Source organism: Emys orbicularis, chromosome 10, assembly GCF_028017835.1.
Source record: "Emys orbicularis isolate rEmyOrb1 chromosome 10, rEmyOrb1.hap1, whole genome shotgun sequence".
Taxonomy (NCBI): Eukaryota; Metazoa; Chordata; order Testudines; family Emydidae; genus Emys; species Emys orbicularis.
This window is the reverse complement of record NC_088692.1, coordinates 73,265,084-73,287,421: the sequence shown is the minus strand read 5'-3', so window position 1 is coordinate 73,287,421 and position 22,338 is coordinate 73,265,084. Positions and strand designations below refer to the sequence as shown.

The 22,338-nt window shown below is 41.8% G+C and overlaps 1 protein-coding gene across 1 annotated transcript in view; it reads right to left on the bottom strand.

Annotated features, from left to right (window-relative positions):
• The window catches only part of ADAMTSL3 (ADAMTS like 3), a 279,159-nt gene that overhangs the window by 40,355 nt on the left and 216,466 nt on the right, over positions 1-22,338 (bottom strand). The window contains exons 17-22 of the mRNA XM_065412052.1: positions 21,033-21,225; positions 20,178-20,357; positions 18,769-18,922; positions 13,229-14,321; positions 8,739-8,866; positions 8,286-8,414 (exon numbers count right to left, since the gene is read on the bottom strand). Of these exons, the coding sequence (XP_065268124.1) occupies positions 8,286-8,414; positions 8,739-8,866; positions 13,229-14,321; positions 18,769-18,922; positions 20,178-20,357; positions 21,033-21,225 (1,877 nt within the window). The remainder of the gene's footprint in view (positions 1-8,285; positions 8,415-8,738; positions 8,867-13,228; positions 14,322-18,768; positions 18,923-20,177; positions 20,358-21,032; positions 21,226-22,338) is intronic.

The following is a 22,338-nucleotide window of genomic DNA, read 5'->3' as shown; positions in this document are numbered from 1 at the left end:
TGGAATATATGTGCACAAATAAGATGACCACCCTCTTTCTAAATGCTTTTGTTCCTCTGCGCATACTTCTAACACTTCCTGTAACAGTTGCCAGTGGAGAATGCAGCTTCTCCAAGCTGAAGTTAATAAAAACACATCTACGCTCCACAATGACACAAGGAGGCTGGTCGGCCTTGCAACCATCTCAATAGAGCATGAGCTGGCCCAGACTGTGGACCTTCAGCAAGCAGTTCAAATCTTTGCAACCAAGAAGGCATGGAAAGCACCACTTTGATTATTCAAACAGATAAAAATGCCAGTGTTTACTATGCAGACAAGAAAAGTTAACTTTCAAATGCCTGAACAGCAAATGTAAGTGTTACTTTAAAATTTTTTGAACAAGGCATTTTAAGTTGTTAGTTCTCCTTTATTGGGGTAGGTAGCAGAGCAGTACCATGAGAAGAGTAGAACAGGAAGAAGGCAGAATTGAGACCTTTAAAAGTTTTGGCCCAAGCGAGAGGGCATGGGGGCATCATTTGAGCTCCCCGCCTCAGGTACCAAAATGTTGTGGGCCGGCCCTGCAATCTCTGCTCCATCTACTGAAATTTAAGGCCAAGATTTTTAAAAATAGGTGCCTAAAATAAGGCTCCTAAATCCCTATTTAGGCATCCAAATAAGTGGATTCACTTTCAAAAGTGCTAAGTTCTCATTAGCTCCCTCTGAAGTCAATGGGGGCTGCTTAGTGCTCAGCTTTTAAGTCGGATCACTTATTCAGACACCTAAATATTGATTTAGGAGCCTAGCATTATTTTTGAAAATCATGATCTATTTCTAAGGGATGACATAAGAATTCATAGTGTCTGACTAATGTTCCTACAAACCAAAATAATCACAGCAACAGTAGTTCAGACAATTGTTGAATTATCTTGCCTCTATACCTGTGAGCTGCAAGTGCAAGTAATACCACTGACAAAGATTTTGGTGGAACCAAACACTGCAATCCTGCAATATACCCTTGACTTCAGAGAGTTTTGCCTGAGCAAAAACTACAGGGAAAAATGACACCCACATGCATCAATGTGTAGGGAAAATTGATGGGGCATGTGGTGAAAGGGTGAGAGTTTCGGTAGCAAGGGAGGAAGATACTTGCCAAGGGTCAATAGGTAAGCTCCTTCTTCTGGAAGTCTCTGGCACCAATTGGCCAGCTGGAAGACAGGGGTGCTGACTGGCCAGCATTCTCCTGCTCCCAGGATTCAGCCCAGTGAAGCGGTCATGTGGAGCTTCTTTCAGCTCTGTTCCAGCAGCTCACCCTACCCACCTGAACTAGGAATGGGAACCCGCCTGACAGATGCTGTGGGTTGAGCCAATCATGTGATTAGGGGATCAGTCGGAATTTTCTCTCCCCTTGGGCAAATGGCAAAGGACCAGAGAGGTTTTTTGCCTTCCTCGCAGCACCTACAAGCCACTGTGGTTTAAGTAGGAAGGTGCTTAGTGCCTAACTGAGGTACTAAGGTAGTGTTGTTTATTCGTCGCAACTTGCAGCCAGTTTCCAGTGCGGTTAAGAGTATAAAATGAATGGTTCCCAGAGGTAAAATACCTGAGATTTCAGTGATGGACCTTGGGTTCATGTGATAGGGCGAGACCTTGCGGCCTTTGCAGGCCAAGGTCCCCACTGTGCTGCACCCTCTGTCCCCCTTGCATGGGGAAGGATGCTAGGATTAAGGGAGAGCTGGGTCCTGGGGGTAGGCTGAGGAGAGCCATCCGCACATTATAGGTTATATGTTTAGGAGCCCTGTAAACCTCGTGCCAGTTATGGGTTGTATGGTAAGGAGCCCTGTAATGCATACACTGGAACCAATTAAATGCCTGATATAGGAAAATATTGGTGACGCCCCTCCCGAGTTAAAGTTTAATAAAAGTTGCAGCCTGCCACTTAATTTTATGCATTTGTCTGGCCTTACTTTGCCTTTGTGTCCACATCAATGGCCTTTAGTTTCTAAAGTGTAATTGTCCCTCACCAGGCCTCCTCCTTGATCAAGATTAACATTGCCTCAATTCATGTTGCTTTTGTCTTGAAAAGGTCATGCAGCCTCAGGATGGAGCGCCCCTCAGTGTCATGGAATAATTTCCCCAGGCCCTTTTTTAGGGAGGCTCCAGTGGCAATGGTCTGCAGGAGGCATCCCGTCCACAGGAAGTGGAGAGGGCTGGTGAGCCACAGGTGTCCAGGAGTCAGCATAAAGCTGACTATGAACTAACTGGGCATCCACCAAGATCCAGGCAAATTTCTGGGGACCTGTGTGTTCTGGGTTTGTAACTCTTAGCCATTCTTCGTGGAGGTAGTGATAATGGTGGAGGGGAATTCCCCTTCCCAGCCCTCTCCCACTGCTACAATAATTACTGCAATCTCCATGTGAAAACCTCACCAACTTTTCATTCCCTTGTACCCTGCAGTGGATTTTTCAGTAGGAGAGGCTAGTCTGGCTCAATCACTAATGACCAATATATCTATGGTCACAAAGGGAAGTAAATATAAAGACTTGGGAAAGAGAAACATGCCAGAAATTAGATTCCTTGACTGGAGTGTGTTGTCTGCTGAAGGGAGTTCAGGAAAATGAGGTGGGGGAGGGAGCACAAAAAAGAAAAAATGCAACAATGTGAACAGGTCACTTTTTACAATCAGTCCATATAAAGGACAGAGAGATAAGATTAAGACACTTTCCCTTCATTAAGCTAATTAGGAATAGGAACATTTTGTCCTGTATTCCTGCTACTATATTTGATGTTTTTACAAAATACTATAGTGCTTCCCTCTACAGACTTTTGAAACCCACTATTAATTTGCATTTAGAAACACAAAAGGGAAGCTAAACAACATGAATGATTCATAAGCCCAGGGATTTTACTATTATATCCTTTTCACCCCCCGCCCCGATTTTTCTGAAGTGAAAAATAAAATATAAAGGATAGAATGACAACATCAAAGGCACATTTAGCATAATGTAGGTAAATGAAAAGGACAGATGGAAGATCAAATTGTTGGCTTCATCTGCAACAATTTCAACTGTGTAAAATTGCTTATCTGATACTGATGGTACATATCTGTTTAATGTGTGTAAATGAGAACTTCTAACAAGCTAACACAGTGGTTCAATATGTTTTGTATCATTAATGGATTTTAACACTATATTACTATATGTAGAGCAGCAAAAGTATATTCAGCGCTATACAAAATATGGATTACAATGCAGTCCCCTACTCTGAGAAGCTTTCAATACGAAATAAGTTCAGAGGTGCAATAAAATGTATGTAGTCTATACCACTTAATACTCAGCAGTTTTCCTTTCTATTTTCTCACCAGAAGGTGGCATACAATGCACAGTTTATACGTATTTGTCCATTTCCACCCCCCATTTTACTTCAGCTTAGAACTTTCAGCCTTTTAGAATAAATAGAGTCTGTGACAGGTTTAGTTTATTTTGTGTAATAATCACAAAAGATCCTTTCTGCAAATACAATAAATGTTATCCAGAAGCAATTTGGAGCAAGTGCTATTGATATTTATACCATATATGTTGATTGAAAAGTAGTTGGCTATAACAGTGGAATATGAATCTCTCCAGAATGTTATAAATATCTCCTAACATACGTGGTGTGGGACATATAAGAGTGAGTTTATTACAATTAGTGGGAAAATATTTTTATTATAAATTGAAAGGAAAATAGAAATTTACACTATTAGCTTCAGCAAATCAGTAGAAATAACTTTCTTAGCCCTTGCCCTGATGGTCTGTTACTTATTAGAGTATATGCTTTACACGATATCTCTCTATTTTTGTAATTCGAAACTGATGATTAGCGCATGAGAGAAAGTCTTTTGGAGAGAGGGAAAAATCAAATAAATGAAACAGTGAGACAGGAAAAAAAATGTGGCACATATCACATAATATTAAACCTTTTTGTTTGATGATGTTAATGGATACTTAAATTGCTCCATGTAACACAGTCTAATAAACCTAGCATCCCAAAGCATTCTGTTCAGAGGCATTATTTTTGTAGGCTTGTTGGTCATGAGTAATTCAATTACACAGTACACTGTACAGCCACTAGCTGGCCACTAGGGGATGCTAGAAAGTTCATCCTTCCCCCCATCCTCACATCTGCAGCTCTCAGCATACTCTCTGCCAGTTTGCGTGGCAGGCTGCTCCTAGTCCCAGCAATTCTGCACTGTGGAACAGTGTTCTGTTGAATGAACCACTAAGGTGTCATTTTTGTACGGCTCCTAACTAATATTTTCTGTATGTTGCAGTAAGAAAATTGCTACATGGACTGTACTGGCAAGAGAGAGGGAAGTGTGTGCACAGCGGGACACAGAGTGCAAAAGTACAGTATGTAAAGAATTTCCTAGAGAGAAACCCCTGGGTTACACAGCTGTAACTGAAAGTAGAATTTGGTTCAACTTAAAAACCACCAAAGCCAACAAATTTAAAAATTTAAAAATTCTGCCAACTACATAAACTATGCCATGGCACGCACATACAGACACCTTGTGGTCCTCCCTACATACATCCTTTTTTGTGGCATGGCAAGCATCTAAATGGCAACCATAGTCGCTCAACATCAATGGGACAGCTGCATGAATAAGATCTGCAGAATAGGGCCCTTGCTGAGCACACCTCAGCATACCCTGCTGAGCCTTGTCTGGTAATACTTAATGTACAGAAACAGGCAGGCTGTCATTCACAGAAAAGAAGTCGGACATTGCAGCTGAGCTGATCTATCCTTCTTTTTGCCTACTTATGAGAAAGGACAGTGGGGGAAAAACACCTCCAGGTCTAATCAGGGTCTCCTGAATACTAAAAGAAGAAGCCTACCTTCTAATCAACATTATCTGTAGGTACTGATGAGGAGGAGGAAGAATGTGTAAACCCATAAGAACATAAGAAGAACATAAGAATGGCCCTACTAGGTCAGACCAAGAGTCCACCTAGCCCAGTATGCTGTCTTCCAACAGTGGCCAGAGGGAATGAATAGAACAGGTAATCATCAAGTGATCCGTCCCCTGTCGCTCGTTCCCAGCTTCTGGCAAACAGAGGCTAGGGACACCATACAGAGGCTAGGAACACCATAAACCCATTAATCCTACAGACCTATATTTGATATCATATACATTGGATACTCCTTCAAATGAATTTCCTGAGGGATGAATGAATAACTAAGTAAATACAAAAGTAACAACAACACGTGCTTATCACTTTTCATCCTAAAGTCTCAAAATCACTCAGCAAATAGGGGAAGATATCGACATCCCCAGTTTGCAAGTGAAGTAACTCAGACACAAGTTAGTTACACAGCAAGTCAATGGCAGAATCAGGAACAGAACCCAGGTCTCCTGGCTGGCAGTCCACTTGTAATCATGAAACTATGAAGATTCTACATGAAAAGCAAAGCCATTATTTTATCAAAAGTATTGAATATGTTTTATTTACTACATGAGCTTCAGTTAAACTATTCACAAATAGGACACGAAAGATGGGGCCAATAACATAACATAGTACACTATTTCCTTTTCCTGCATATATGGACTACGCAGTTTGGAAACTGCAATTTTAGTCAAAAATTGCTTATTCCTCAGGTAGGCCCCGATTCAACACAGCACTTAGGACATGCTCAACTTTCAGCACATGATGTAATCCCCATGGGGACTACTCACATGAGCAAAGTTATGCATATGCATAAGTGTCTGGAGGATCCGGATTTAAATGTGCTGTCCTTATAGAGTACAGAGACATAGTTAATTCTTTTCCAGTGCACTTTTTCAGAGATCAAGCCCTAAAGTGTCCTGCATTTTCACCAGGGTTCGAAGAAATCTGTAAACAATGTGTTACTAGCATTCTTAAAAAAAGTTATCATTTTTGCTAAAAAGCAAACTCTGGCAGATTTGTTCCCCTCTCTTTAAGTAAAACAGATTAATAAGGCTATTTAACTCTCTACTCTTGGAGCAATTCAGTGGTGCACTATTTTTGATTAATGAAAGGAAGACAGAAAAAGTGTCCTTACCTCATTTTCTAAGCTCATTTTTCTGCTATTAGTTTGATAGAAGTTTTAAAAAGTGCAAGCTACATTTCTAATTCAAAAATAATAACTTCTACTTCCTCAGCAATTACAGGAAATAAAGCAATAAGATAAATCATTTTTAAGTCAACAGTGGTGTCAGTTTTAGCATAACTAAAGCCTGCCCCACCAACATACACAACTCCAAAGTGTGTGGAAATTAAAAGTCCCAGGTGTGAATATTAATTGATATTTAGATTACTAAATGCTCACCCATCCTAACAAAATTAATACTAACAGTGTGACTTAAACTCTGCTGAACCTGAGATGCAGGTCAGTTGTACAAAGAGTTGCCAAAATATAGTTGGAAAATATTACTTCCCCAAAGCAACAGCCTTGGTACAAACAGCGAATAGCGGGGCCACATGGCCCAATATTCATCTGTCTGGCACCACTATTATTTAAAGCTATTTGTAGAACTATTTACATTCATATATTTCTATCGCTATTTTGGTCTAATATCAACATCTTTCTTCTGGAAAACTGCAAATAGAGTTTCCCCAAAACAATAAAAATGGAAATGGCACACTGACTTGTCTAACCATTTATTTTCAATTAGTTGTAACGCTCATTGTTTCCAAGTACTAGTGCAAACTTATTGGCAATGTGCTAGCTGAACATTCACCTTCATGTTCTTGATTAAACAAGACACCAAATATTGATGCATATTTTATTAAAATAATTGGCAGGGTTCTATTGTTATGGTGAATTAACTTTTAAGGTGATTAGTTTAAAATACAGCGATGAAGAGATTAACAGGTAAAATATCTACCTTGCCTGCACAAACTGAGATAAAGAAAATAAGACAAGACACAGAATTACCGTATATACTCGATCATAAGCCGGTTAGTTTATAAGCCGACTCCCCCAAGATGCATAAGTAAAAATGGAAAATTTTTATAACCCATTCATAAGCCAACCCTATAATTCAGGAGTCAGTAAACTTTGGCTCCCGGGCCATCAGGATAAGCCGCTGGTGGGCCGAGATGGTTTGTTTACCTTGTGCGTCTGCGGGCACGGAGGTAAACCTAAGTAAACAAAGTGTCCCGGCACGCCAGCTGCTAATCCTGACGGGCCGGGACAGCAACTGGTGGGGAAACTTTTTGTGGGGGAGAAGCTGGGAGTCAGGGGAGTAACCCCTGTGACCATCCCCCACATGACCCCACCCCTAGCCCGGGACCCCCACACTCTCCCCATTCATCCCTTCCCCCTGCTCCGGCGGGCCAGACCAGGCGGCGCAGCCGCAGCATGTTCCAGCGGGCTGGGCCGGGCGGCACAGCTGCAGCGTGCTCCGGCGCCAGGCCAGTGCGGCCACAGCCTGCTCTGAGGGGTGGGGCCGAGCGGCACGGCTGCAGCCTGCCAGCCCCGGAGCTGCAGCTGCTTCGGAGGCTGGGGGGAGAGCAGCGTGGCCAGAAGCGGAGAGACTCTGGCCCCGTCTTCCCTTCTGGCGCTGCTGGCTGTGCTGCCTCTCCTTGCTCCCTCTGTTGGGGGGAGGGGCTGTGTCCCACCTCTCCCTCTCTGTACCCGTTCATAAGCCGACCCCCTTCTCTGGTGCTTCCCTTTTTTACTAAAAAAAATTCGGCCTATGAACAAGTATATACGGTACTTAATATATGTAGCTTCTATTCGCCATAAGTGCTGCTCCAGAGGTGTTGACCTAAAGAAACTCTACAGACTTTTGTGACTTGGAATCTATGAGCCTCATCCTCTTTGTCTCTTTCCTGCAGCAGCAAAATGCTGGTTGTAATAGACACACTTATTTTACCATCAAATTTAAAGTTCTGTGAAGGTGAGACTGGAGATTTTATTTGCAGTTCTATATGGCCCAGACATGTGAGCATTTCCTATGAGGGCAAGAGACTACAATGGTGCAGCAAATTTTCTGATGAGCAAGTCAGCTGGCTGTGGAGCCAGTACCTAAGATGGGCATCAGTTTTGTGGTCCTTAAACACTGTGCTGGGTCACAGACCATCTCATGGAAGAAAGAATTTTCAAAGCGAAAGAGACAGTGTTTGTGTGTACGTCTGTTTGTCTGTCTCAAGAAAACAAATAGAGAGAGATGAAATAGAGTGACCAAGGTTGACATGCCTAGTAAAAAGGAATCATGTTCTGCTGCTATCGGTAACATTTTTCGAGACTCCAGGTGAGCTTCTTATTCCAACACTACAAGGAACTCCAATGGTGTTCTTGCTTACCTGTCACTGGACATTCAATTGTAATGTTTGCTCCAATTCTTGCCACTATCACACCTCCAACAGTTACAGAGAGATTACTAACTTCCAGATTTGTGACATTTATTCCAGGGGACAAAATGACAGGAGCCTCTTCAAAAGAAAAGGAAAGGAATTATCAATTTAAAATATATTTATTTTAAGATTTATGTACTTTATAGACCTTGTATTTAAAATTATCATCATTTAAGCAGAATTAAGGTTGAAAAGAAACATACTGATAGTAGGGTGAATCAGCTAACTTGGCTCATGGCTGGCATGGTTTTAGTTGAAATACAATTTAACAGCAATCAGAAATCCTTATTTCTAGTTACTAATTCAGTCAAACTCAATCCAGATTTGGGAGTAGAGGATGGGTGTTAGTGCTAAACAAAGAAATGCTACTCATGATACTATAGCTGCCATGATCAGCATTACCTGCATACAACAGCGAAGAAGTTTCCATATCAGAACCAAAGTCGTTGACCACCATGCATCCATACATGCCAAGTTCCTTTCGGGTAGGATTGAGAATCTGTACTTTTCCAGTGACATCCAAAACCACCCTGAAGAATGTTTAAGGGGAAAAAAGGGTTTATTCATGTAGGAACAAATCCTGTGCCCAGTTACATATCTCAGCTGTAAACCAAGTCTCCCTTCAAGAACACAGGAGGAAGAATCTTCCCATCAAGGATACAGACAGGGCCGGCTTTAGGCCAATTCCACCAATTCCCCCGAATCGGGCCCCACGCCTAAGAGGGCCCCGCGCCCAGTGGCAGGGCCGCCCAGAGTGGGGGGCAAGTGGCAGAGAATCCCTTCCCTGGCTAGAGGCACCTTTTTAACTTTTACTCACCCGGCGGCGCTCCGGGTCTTTGGTGGCACTTTGGCGGCGGGTCCTTCAGTGATGCCGAAGACCCGGAGCGAGTGAAGGACCCGCCGCCAAAGACTAGGAGCGTGGCCCGGTGAGTACAAGCCCCATGTGGGTTTTGTTATGTGTTTTTTTTAGTCATTCCTGCCGGGGCCCCGTCGAAACTGTTCGAATCGGGCCCCGCACTGCCTAAAGCCCGCCCTGACAGAGCAGAAGCAGAACTGCCCTGTAGAAGCTACTCTAGTCCAATGAGGAGAGCAGCCTCCATGCCTCCAGTGTGCCCCCTTTCTGGTGGCAAGGAGAAGCACTGAAGGATATGTGCAGCGATGGCTCCTCCAACTCATCCTCTCCTCTCAAACAGCAATGTGGAGCTGCAGTCTGGGCCATGCAGGAGATGGATAGCATCTCCAAACCCTTCCTCCTCACTGTGCAGCAGCACAACCCTGCTTTTGCTGCCAAGAGATACCCCTCCCCCCCCCATACCCACAGAGGAAGTGGCAGGATTGGACCTGAAATGAACAAGTTTCTGTGGGACAATAATAAAAAATTATGAGCAATTTTTAGAAAAAAATACTTTATGTCCCATCGAAAGCAGTCTAGAGCACAGTGGGCTTGTCACCTCAGACCAGCAGTTTGGGGAACAACACGTGCAAGGTGGCTGGGATATGACTTATGGAAAGTCTTAGGCCTGGCACATGGTGGGACCTTGGGTTCTCAGCAGGGGGAGGAAATAAGGATCAAGGATTTACAATTTTAAGGGCTACCTGACTTTGTGTATTGATATAGTTTGTAATTATTTTTTCCATTAGCAATAAAGCTGCAGCTTTCCACAAAATACTGTCTTCCATCTGAACCCCTTTCCTAGTATCTCAGCGGCAAGGTACATGACCCAAAACCATGTGGGAAGATTCTGAGAATGCCAACCTGGTGTATTTATACTTTTTCCCCTTGTTAGATTTCCCGGCACTTAGTAACTTCAGCTACAGTGTGCACCAATGCATACATAAATAAATTGTTGATCTGACATCCTACTTGATTGGCTAAATGTACAAAGATAAAGCTACATTATGTGGGAAACACAAAACTATGTTACAAATGAAGTCCTGCTTCACGTATGGGACAAAACCTGGTTTTCCCCCACCTCTGGGGCAAATTAATACTTGTATAGCACAGCACCCACACCTACAACATATTTTGAAGAGACATTAGTATTTGTCTCATACATTTATATATATATATATATATATATATATTATTTATCTTACTACAAAAAAGAGGGGAATGGAGACCCAGTTGCTAGTGAAACCCTAAAATGGTAAGGATCTCTATGTTAGAAAGTGCAATTTATAATTGTAGGTATTAGAAATAAAAAAAAGATACTTACATATCAACAAAACATATACTAAAAATGAAAACATCAGTTGCAACAAATAAATGGGAAATTACAAATGTCCCACAAACTAAAGAACAATTGGCAGGAGCATCATGCTTCAAAAACATTTTCATTCTTAAAAAAATCTTATTTTTGGCATCCCTGCTTTAACTGATAGCCCTACAGAATTATATTTTTCTTGGCAATTGGGTTAATCAGTTAAGTATGTTGAGAAATATCCAAATATGCCTTTATCATTTCAGAATCATTTCTTCATTACTCAAAGGCTAGTTATAATTTCAACAGGCTAAACCATTAAGCTAATGTTAATATTATCAGTTGAGTTTCTCAATTACCAGCAGTGGAGTAAAAGTATTTGCTCAAAACTGAGCAAATATCTGATAATACACATTGCTCTACCTTTTCTCCAAGTATATTTCCAAACTGTGGTTGTAATATAGGGTCCTTTTAAATTTTGACATTCCATTATCTTTAATAGAAAGATCTGTAGGTAATGAAGGATTTAAAAAAATCATAAGGATTTGTGGTTTCTTTCTAAGACAATATTACGTTGTACAAATTATGCACAGTGGGCGCATCTAAAAGTTCATTCTAGTTTTAGAGAAAGTAAAATTTTCAGAGATGTTTCCTATACATAAAATGGTGAATAATACTAGAATTGGTAATATCTCTAGAACTGGAAGGAACTTTTAAAATGATCCCCCTATCTGACATAGAATCGTAGGACTGGAAGGGACCTCAAGAGGTCATCTAGTCCAGTCCCCTGCACTCATGGCAGGACTAAGTATTATCTAGACCATTCCTGACAGGTGTTTGCCTAACCTGCTCCTAAAAATCTCCAATGATGGAGATTCCAAACCTCCGTAGGCAATTTATTCCAGTGCTTAACTACCCTGACAGGAAGTTTTTCCTAATGTTCAGCTGGCTTATCTCTTGCTGCAATTTAAGCCCACTGCTTCTTGTCCTATCCTCAGAGATTAAGGAGAACAATTTTTCTCCCTCCTCCTTTGTAACAACTTTATATGTACTTGAAAACTGTTATGTTGCCTCTCTGTCTTGTGTTCTCCAGGCTAAACCAACCCAATTTCCCCAAACTTCCCTCATAGGTCATGTTTTTTTAGACCTTTAATCATTTTTGTTGCTCTTCTCTGGACTTTCTCCAATTTGTCCACATCTTTCCTGAAATGTGGTGCCCAGAACTGGACACAATACTCCAGTTGAGGCCTAATCAGCACTGAGTCGAGTGGAAGAATTACTTCTCATATCTTGCTTACAACACTCCTGCTAATACATCCCAGAATTATGTTTGCTTTTTTTGCAACAGCTTTACACTGTTGACTCATATTTAGCTTGTGATACACAATGACCTCCAGATCCCTTTCTGCAGTACTGCTTCCTAGACAGTCATTTCCCATTTTGTAAGTGCACAACTGATTGTTGCTGCCTAAGTGAAGTACTTTGCATTTGTCCTTATTGAATTTCATCATATTTACTTCAGATCATTTCTCCAGTTTGTCTAGATCAGGGGTTCTCAAACTGGGGGGGTCACGAGGTTATTACATGGGGGGGTCATGAGCTGTCAGCCTCCACCCCAAACCCCACTTTGTCTCCCGCATTTATAATGGTGTTAAATATATAAAAATAATGTTTTTAATGTACAAGGGGGGTTGCACTCAGAGGCTTGCTATGTGAAAGGGGTCACCAGTACAAAAGTTTGAGAACCACTGGTCTAGAGCATTTTGAATTTTAATCCTATCCTCCAAAGCACTTGCAACCCCTCCCAGCTTGGTATCGTCCACAAACTTTATAAGTATACTCTCTATGCTAACGGTTCTCAAACTGTGGGTTGGGACCCCAAAGTGGGTCATGACCCTGTTTTAATGGGGTCACCAGGGCTGGCTTAGATTTGCTGGGACCTGGGGCTGAAGCCAAAGCCTGAGGACTTCAAACCTGGGCAGCGAGGCTCAGATTGGGCTTTGGCCCCCCTGCCTGAGGTGGTGGGGCTCAGGCTTTGCCCCCCACCTGGGGCGGCAGGGCTCGGTAGGGCTCAGACTTCAGTCCCTCCTGGGGTTGTGTAGTAATTTTTATTGTCAGAAGGAGGTCACGATGCAATGAAGTTTGAGAATCCCTGCTCTAGGCCATTATCTAAATCATTGATGGAGATATTGAACTGAACCGGACCCAGAACTGATCCCTGCAGGACCCACTGATATGCCCTTCCAGATTGACTGTGAACCATTGATAACTACTCTCTGGAAACTACTCTCTCTACTCTATGGTATATCAAAAATGCTATCACACATTTTTCCCTTTATATTTAGTTTAGTATACGTCTATTTATTCTCTAATGCAGATAAGTTACTTTAGGCAGAATGTATAAAACACATACAGTATAGCCTCCTTTGTGATATAAAAATTAATCCTGCCATATAATATCATAGAATTATATGTGCACTGTTTCTTTAATGAAATGATTTGTGAGACAATCTGACACACATTTCAAATAAAAGTATAAATTTTGTAAGAAGGAGATGAAAAGCACAGTGCTCACATTAACTTCATTTTCACAATAATGCATTTTTAACATTACACAACACACTAGATTTTAGTTTTTGCCAATAACATAACAAGATCCATATAAAACCAAAAGAAACCATATTTACTTACTTCTCAGAGGATTTTAATGCTTCTCCATCTTTTGTCCAAGTATATTTTGGCTCACTAATGTCTGTAGTTTCACACAGTAAATTGACAGCGCTAGTACTCTTGGTCAGAAAAACTGTATTTCCAATTCGTGCAGTTATTGTTTTATTAAAGGAAATTCTGGGAACTTGTTTTTGCCTTATAATACCAGGTCCTTTTTGATTGAACATCAGCTTGCCTAGGGTTTTTGTGCTGAAACGTTCAGATACGTTTGGTGATTTACCAGTGAGCTTCGAGGCTAACTTTTCTTCATGCAAGCCTTTCCATTTTTCAGTAGTAAGTTGTAGTGGTCTAGATAATTCAGCAACTAATTGATATATGACTTGGGATGCTAAATCATCACTGACCTCTCCAGCTTCAATGAGTTGACTCATGTTCTTTATCAGTTCTTCAAACTGTACAGTATCCATGCTGTAAGCACCTTGAAGAATTGCTGCCTCCAGACGTTTGTTCTTGAACTCAGGAGGGCTGTATTCTTCTGCTGAATTACTCACATGGGTTTCAAAATTTCTCAGAAATGGTTGATCATTAACTTGTCCATCACCGAGATACAGCTCATTCTTTTTACTCCATATTTGCCACATTTTGCTCATTTTATGCCATTTGGCTCCAAAACTGTTGGCTTCATTGTGATCTGTACCACTGGTCTCACTTGAATGTTTTCTAAAAGTTGGAGGTTCTATTAGCCGGTTGTCAGTGCCAATAAGTTTCAGAACAAATGTTTTATGCACAGAGCCTGCAATACACTTGTATACTCCGATATCTGCAGCCCCAAGGCTATGTATTTTCAGTGATCCTGACTTAGTGATGCCAAGTCTTTTAGAGTTTTGTAGATGTTGTCCATCTTTCTCCCATTGGATAAGTGACTTTTGAAATCTTCGTACTGGGCACTTAATTACAACAGATGTTTTTGGAAGCAGATAGGCTCGGCTTCCAATGGTAAAATTAATGCGTTTCTCTTGCCGTGTCTGTATGTAGACTCGGTGTATACTGACAATCTGAGGTCCATGGGCAGCATGCTTCTCTGGACGCTTGGGTTTAATTTCTTGTTTAATCTCTGAAACAGCAATCAAGTGTTGAAAAAGATTGAATCACTGGCACTCTCCCTAACAAATTCTGCTTTTCTGAGAATGTTGGTCATAGCATTTTCTCTGATTTGGTTCAGGTCAGCTCCCAACTTGCTGACTTTTTATCTGTGTCACATACACACAAACAGGAATAATGATATGGTCAAATTTTCTGGCCCCAATTTAGGCATTCTCCTGCTTCTCTCTAAACCTCCAGCAGCTATCATATCAATGAGAAGGCACATATAACACATATCTGTATAGAGGGCAATATTTGGAAGAGGAGGAAGAGTGCAATAAGGTAGGCATGCTATATCTGCTATTCTTATTGCTGCCAGTTGAAGGGGAAAGAAAGGGGGTAAAGGAAGAGGAAAAGGCAAATAAAAGGTGGAGCGCAACATCACTTTTCCAACATCTGGGCACTGCAGCGAGTGTAGGGCGCCTGGATAACACAAAGTCCATTAGAAAAAGCAGGAGTCTCTTTTCTATGGCTGTTAGACCTGCTGGCTGGCTGGCCTTACTGGCTGGCAGGCAGATTGAGATCAAGTTGACAGCAGCCAGGAGATGAGAACAGGAGTCAATGAATGTGCAGTGAGGGAACAGAGAAGGCCATGCTACTATCATTGGACTGGTGGTCACTTTTTTGGCTAGAAGAGGCTTTGGTCACAGAGTCCTGCTGTTAGCCGGGGTCAGGAATACAGAAAGGAAGGGGGAGAGAAAGAGAGAAAAAAGTCAGATCCTGGAGAGGGCTGGTAAGTCAGAAGATGCCTGTGGACAAGCTGAAGAGAAAACTGAGACGAGCTTCATGCAGGAAGGTGCGGAGGCAGAACGCTGAGTATGGTGAGGCACCTCCTGCATTACACAGCAGGAATTTGAACCCAACAAGGTTTCTGGAGAGCTGCCTCCATGACTATAGCCAAAGACAGGCCTTCCCAGCAGTGGCCGGATAGACAGAGGAACACAGTGTGAAAATGACTGCAGTATTTCAGATACCATTTTGTTGACTCATTACTGGTAACTACTCTGCCCCTTTCTGATCAGCAGAACTAATCTTACTAAGAAAACATTAGGTAGCTGAGAAACAGAACAATGCAGAAGGAAAGTAGCAGAAGCATACACCCCGGCTATTCACTTTGTGCAAGGCAAGGTGAAACTGGCCAGCCAGGGGAGTCAGGAAACTCCCTAGACGGGTGCTAGAGAACCCTCAGTTTTTAATAGTGACCCATTCTGTTGGTATGTGACAGAGAACAAAACCCAGCAAGCTGCAGAATGACTTGAATGAGTCAGAGAAATAGACAAATTAATCAAACATTCCTGCATTTGGTTGAATCTAAAATCATTACTACTATACCATTTGGTGAGAACATAAAAAAAAAAAAAGACAAATCTTGACAGCAAGTTATTGCAAAAATTTGAGTGCTTCAGATATCATATACATATGCTTTGGATATATTGTAAAGGAAGAGGTAAAAAGTTAAATGCTTCAAGCATTCAGAAAGTGTGCACACTGTATGAACTACACCCCAGAGTACATTCTTATGCTTATAAAACAGAATACTGTAGTTATTTTCGATATTTTGGCTAATGAGTTCTGACCAATGTGGATATCCTGGTTTCATAATTACATAGCTCTTAAATCAGTATTTGTTATCCAGATACATGGTTCCCTCAACCAACCATTTTATGACTAAGTTCATTAAAAGAGTGTCCTGTTTTTAATAACTATTGGGCCCAAAATATTTGTTTTAATGAAAATGTTCCAGTATTAAAGCTTCAATTTCCAAAACCCAGCATACTTACACAGCTAGTGTAACTTTATACACACAAAATACTTTGTGCTATGCTATGTTTACATTAGTTATTCCAATACAGAATTAAACCCAGTGCGTGTTTATAAATACGTTCAAGTCTGACTGATCAATTTCACTTTTTTTAAAGAAAGACTGCATCAATTCTTCTTAGCATTGCAGCAACAGAGGGTGTGTGTGTGTGGGGGGGGGGGGGGCAGAGTTAGAAGTGAGAGAGCATTCAGTTTTGTGGACTGCAGGAGAATAGTCCACAATGAACTTTCTGGATCCCTGGAAGCATCATAATTTGCAGCTTTGGAAGGGGTGGGCTTTTTGGGCGGGATTCCACGAAAGGTAAACCTGCTGAATACATTAGCCTGCACTAATGCCACAGGGCCTGATCCTCAGCTGGTGTAAACTGGTGTAGCTCTGTTGCCTCCAATGGAGCTACACACATTTTTACCAACTGGCAATCTGGCTCGTAAACTGTAAGCTTGTAAGCTATTTCCCAGGACCTAGGAAGCCAGAGATATTTCTGCCTGGATTGGGCCTTCATAAAGTAAAGAGCATGCCCAGATACTGTGTCTAGGGAGTCAGGCTTAGACTAACAAGCCCCATCATCATAAGCAGATAGTAAAAATTAAGCGCTCAATTGTGCCCTGAAGACTGAGTCCTGAGGAAGGGGCACTGAAGAATGCCATTTCAGTGCAAGCTCTGGGAGGTACCACCTCTCCCAAAGCAGCCCTGCTTTGGTGACAGTGTGCATGGTGCACCATCCCTTAGAACAGTGCAGCCTGCTCTCCTCTTTGTAGCCTCGAGCTCTACTTTTTGGGGTGATGCCAAGTTCCTGTCTCCCACCCACTCCCTTCAGGTGACTTGTGCTGAGTCCCTGGATGTAGTAGGAGGAAACAGTCCCTGAATGTTCCTATGAATCCCAGGATTGCTACTGTCCCTGGCCCCTGATGCAAGAAGCAAAGTGAGAATCTGGAGTATGCTCTCCTCTCTCACCCTTTGTGTACTCATGTAAATGCCAGGCAGAATCCAGCCTTAGAGGCTAATGAATTTAAAACCTTGTCCTGAACAGTTTGAGAACTTGAAGGGAGAGGCCGGTCACTAGCCCTCTTTCATCATTTCGGTCTGCACCCCATTGCCTGCCCTAATAACTACTGTATGTCTTCATACGTTGCTCCCTTCTTACTACAATGGAAGCTGACAATGTTACTTTAACATCACTCTCCACTAAGCAATTTGCAGACCACATTGCAGGCCACATTGCCATTCAACTATCCACAATTAATTAAATTCAGATAGATATGCAGCTCAAAATATTTTATTAAACCTTATGCCAAGGACATTCCTGAAAGTCCATGGGGCTTTATTTAAGTGGTGTTTTGAACCTCAGGATTCTGGCATGTTAATCTGAAATGAAGTCCAGGAAAAGAAGTTTCATATTATGTATGAATCAGAATTGCACTATTATTTTGTGTTGTGAATAACCATTTATACAAAGCTAGAAAATACATAACGAAGTAGCTATTTCTGGACAAGACCATTAACTGGATCAAAACCAAAAAGCCTGCACATATTACCGGATATTTACAGATCTGTATGATGCAAAACTTTCAATTCTTCCAAACCTAGAGTGAATGTTTTCAATTGAATAGTTGTCATTAAATATATTGTGTTCAGTAGACTTTTATCAAATTGTATCTGACATTTAGGCCATTCATAAGAGCCTTTTTTTAAAAAGACACAAATTTATATCCTCCTTTCTAAAGGAAGAAAAACAGAGGCCCACATTGAGGGAATGTTTGCACATGCATTCACTATAACTGTACCTAAAAGAGACATCTACCTGGCTATTTTACATGTGCAGTTAGCACAATTGTCTACCTGACTATTTCGCATGTGCCGTTAGCACAATTACAATCATTATCATGACAAGATCATGCTCAAATTACAAAACATGCATTTTTGTGGGAACATTTCTAGAAGTAATGAGCCAAATATTGTATTTTTTTTAAAAGGTGTCTACTCCTGCTACGACTGTGCCCTCAAAACACCTTGTGAAGCCAAAGGGAATAGGTTTCACACTCCCTTAGGCACTGCACCTGCCACTGGAGTGGGAGTTTTGTAACTTTTAACACTGACGGGAATGTAACGCCCAGTGTTCTAAGAACACACACTGAACAGATATACAGTGGGCCCAATTCTCATTTACACGAAGGCCCCCTTTTACTGCTCTGGCAGTGTAAATGGGGTCTGTAGCAGGTATAAAAATAATGTATACCACTCAAAGGCACCTTTATACCATCAGAATGGTGTAAAGGGTAAATAAGAACCAGGCCAAATACATTTAAGTATATAGAGAGACCAAAAAAACCCCCAAACTCTTAACATGTATTCATATATTACATTTAAAAAAAATTAAACTGGAACCATTGGTTTGGGCTGAGAAGATATAAATTTCATAAAATTAAAACAATCCTATTATTGTTGGTCTTGTGACCACAATGCCTAAGTTGCTCTCAGATCAGTAACATTATGAAATGTAGCAAGGATAGAGAAATGAATTAATTTAGCAGCACATACACAGGTTTTACTTGATAATTTCAAATCAGCAGGGCACTAGGTAAAGTAACACACTTACTGTTACAGTCATTCACGTGACAGGACCTTACAAGTGAGGAAGTAGGGAGACTGCTACACATTGATACATTTAATGTGACATTTTGGCCCTTTGCTGTTAGCTTTTGGCAGGCAAGTTTCCTTCTCTGGATTCCAACACCACAGCTTAGAGAGCACTGCAAAAGGAAGGATGTAGTCAGAGTGAATTTTGTGTCCTGTCTCATACATGCTACTTTTAAAGTGATTTTTTTTAAAGGATGCTGTTTCATATGGATCCCCATGCTATCCAAAGCTCTAAGCGCTCTCCAGGCTTTAAGTCAATATGAATATAAAGTGACTAACCCTTTCCACCAAACAGCTCAGAAACAATTATAGGAAAATGACAGTATTTCTTACTGCCCCACTGTGGATGTAATGCAGAATGAGACTTGTTATTCTCAGATGTATAATTCAACAAGTTCTAAATTGCCTGGGCCAAGTCTCTCAAGTCACTCTGCATGTTCATATTGCATTTGGACAGGATTTTTAATTGTAATCTTTAACTATATTTATGCCTTTCGGTGGATCTTTTTTAGGAGGAGACTGGAGGCTTGGATTAAAGGAGAGGGAGAAAAATAGCATTCAATGCACTATTTTGCCTTTCAGAAATTCAACTAGGGCACGGGTGGCCAGCCTGTGGCTCCGGAGCCACATGCAGCTCTTCAGAAGTTAGTATGCGGCTTCTTGTATAGGCACCGACTCCGGGACTGGAGCTACAGGCGCCAACTTTCCAATGTGCCAGGAGGTGCTCACTTCTCAACCCCTGGCTCTGCCACTGGCCCTGCCCCCACTCTACCCCTTCCTGCCCCCTCCCCTGAGCCAGCTGTGCCCTCGCTCCTCCCCCTCCCCTCCCCTCAAAATAGCTGATCAGGAGGTGCGGGGAGTGAGGGGGAGGCGCTGATCGGCGAGGCTGCTGGGAGGAGGGGGGAAGTGATGGGGGGGGGGCTGCTGACGTATTACTGTGGCTCTTTGGCAACGTACATTGGTAAATTCTGGCTCCTTCTTAGGCTCAGGTTGGCCACCCTTGAACTAGGGAATAAATCTGAGTGGTTGGAAGCTAAACATGCTCCAACCTGATGCAACCATACTGGAAACGAACAAGAAGCATTATGGCCTCTTGTTTTTCAGTTTAAACATGCGGGCAGAAAGGGTAGGCAGCTATGTTTTGGGGCTGGGTGCACCCGGATCATCTGTTGTAGCAGGCCTCTTGAAGCATTCTACCTCCTTCCTCCCCACAACTGGGTGGGTAGGGCCTTTTGCCTAATTGCATTCCCTCTGGAGCCCACACTACTCTATGTACTTTAATGATTATCTGGTAGTCTCCCAGCTAGAAATCCCTTGAGTTCCCTTTGTATCGGGAGGTTTAGTGAGCTCTTACTCTGGACCACTCACCTTGGACCATTCCCCTGCAACTAGCTGAGGGGGACAATCAACTTTGGCACACAATTTATGAGCAGACAATCTAGGCTCCTGGCAGATCTCATCAGAGAGTTTCAGAAAGCTTCCATCTGTCAACAACTGCTTACAGTGAACTTTGCGACTCTGAGTCCCTCCGCCACAGGTACGGGAACACTAAGATGAAGATAAGAATGTGGAAAGCATAGCCACACACACACTTGTCTTCACTCATTTATACTCTTATTTTATACAGGCATTTATAAGGCAGCTATCACCATGTTTTCTTTGAACACTTTACTGGTTTAGATTAAAAAGTGAGCAGCATTTTCCAAAACCAAGCAGCATATGCTCCTGGTAGCATTGATTTAGCTAATGGGCCACGAGCCAGGAAAACCTAACTAATGAGCTCAGTGCCAGACAACTGCAGTGCAAGTAGCTAGTGGAAAACCTAGAAAAAGATGTGCACTTTACATCTAGAACTGGCCAAGTTAAGGCTCAGGTGCATATCTGGCATGAGCTTAGGAAGTTTCACCTTTGGGACAGGTAAGTTAAGCCTTGCTTCCAAATGCAGGTTCTCTCACTTGTGGGGTATGGAGAGAGAGGTGATCTCTGGACTAACTGGGATCTAGGCCTTTCCGGACTTCCAAGATGTTAACTAGCACCTTGAATTTCACCCAGAAGTGAAGTGAAGAATGGAGACTACAGGTGTAATAAGTTCGATGTCAGCTGGAACCATGCTACAATAACAAACTTCTGAGTGACCTTCCAGGTTACTCTAATTAGAGCACATTAGGTAACTAACCAGAAGAAAAATGCTTACAACTAAACTATTTCCATAATCTGTTGTACCTGCTGCCATTCTTCAACATGCCAAGCAGGGGGGCAGTCAATCTGGTTACACGCTTGTAAAGCATGAGGCTTTTCATCTTTGCAGTCTTCATTAGTGACAATGGATCCCTCAGGTTGCTGGCAGTACACATCTCTTGTCTGTATCCCAACTCCACAAGTAGCAGAACACGGTCTCCAGGGGCCAGTTTCCCACCTGTGCCAAAAAACTCATTGGCAAAAAAATTCACTCTAATTAAACAATGCAGAAGAATGGCATGTGGAGGAGGGATTATCTGGACACAAATTATACCCACACAGAGCAAAACAAAGTAGAAGCAAAGGCATATTTATATTGCGAGGGTCAGACTATCATCTACATTTGCAATAACAAAAAATATGAATTACATTTATAAGCTTGAATGTAAGGAAGATATGTATTTTATTTACTATAAATACTAAAGTTGTAAAGAGCTAATCCAAATAAATGTATGTGATTCCAGAATTCACATTTAGAACATTCCTCATAGAATAATCAGCCTCCTGTTCGCTTCATGCTGACATTTATATGGTTTAAGGGGACTTTTCTAATATCTACTACATTTTTATTACATTTATATACATTTTCTATCAAACATCCTGCTCCTGTTAACTTTCAGTCCACATGTTTTTCAGGAGAAAGTTTCTGTAAACATACTATTGTTTTGGCTTTGACCTTTTCCTCTGAACCATAATTTTCTCACTGAATGCAATATTCTAAGTTTTTGATAGTTTAATTATATTTTACAATTAAAAGGGGGCATCAGAGTTCCCTTCACAAAACATACATCACTAAGGCTATTCTCTTTAACTCTATGCAATTACTATTTAACACTGGGCCCTTGGGAAAAGGAATCTCTCTGAAGGGTTAATGCAAGGTCTATTGAAGAGCTTCATATCAAAGTGGTTTCCACAAAGACCTCTGCATTGTGAAGCTAAAAAATTACACCACAGTATATAATAATATCTTCATTCTGTTTTCTTAGGTGAATAAAAAAGGCTCTTTAGCTGATGTAGTTGTTAAATCCTGCCCTGCCTTTCTGAGATGACTATATTTTCCAAACAGTAAATTGAATTTAAATATTTTCCAAACAGGCGGCGCTTACCTCAGGCAGCTCCTGGAAGCAGTGGCATATCCCCCCTCTGGCTCCTACGTGGAGGTACGGCCAGGTGGGTCTGCATGCTGCCCCGTCCGCAGGCGCCGCCTCCACAGCTCCCGTTGGCCGTGATTCCCGGCCAATGGGAGCTGCAGAGTTGGTGCTTGGGTTGGGGACAGCGCACGGAGCCCCCG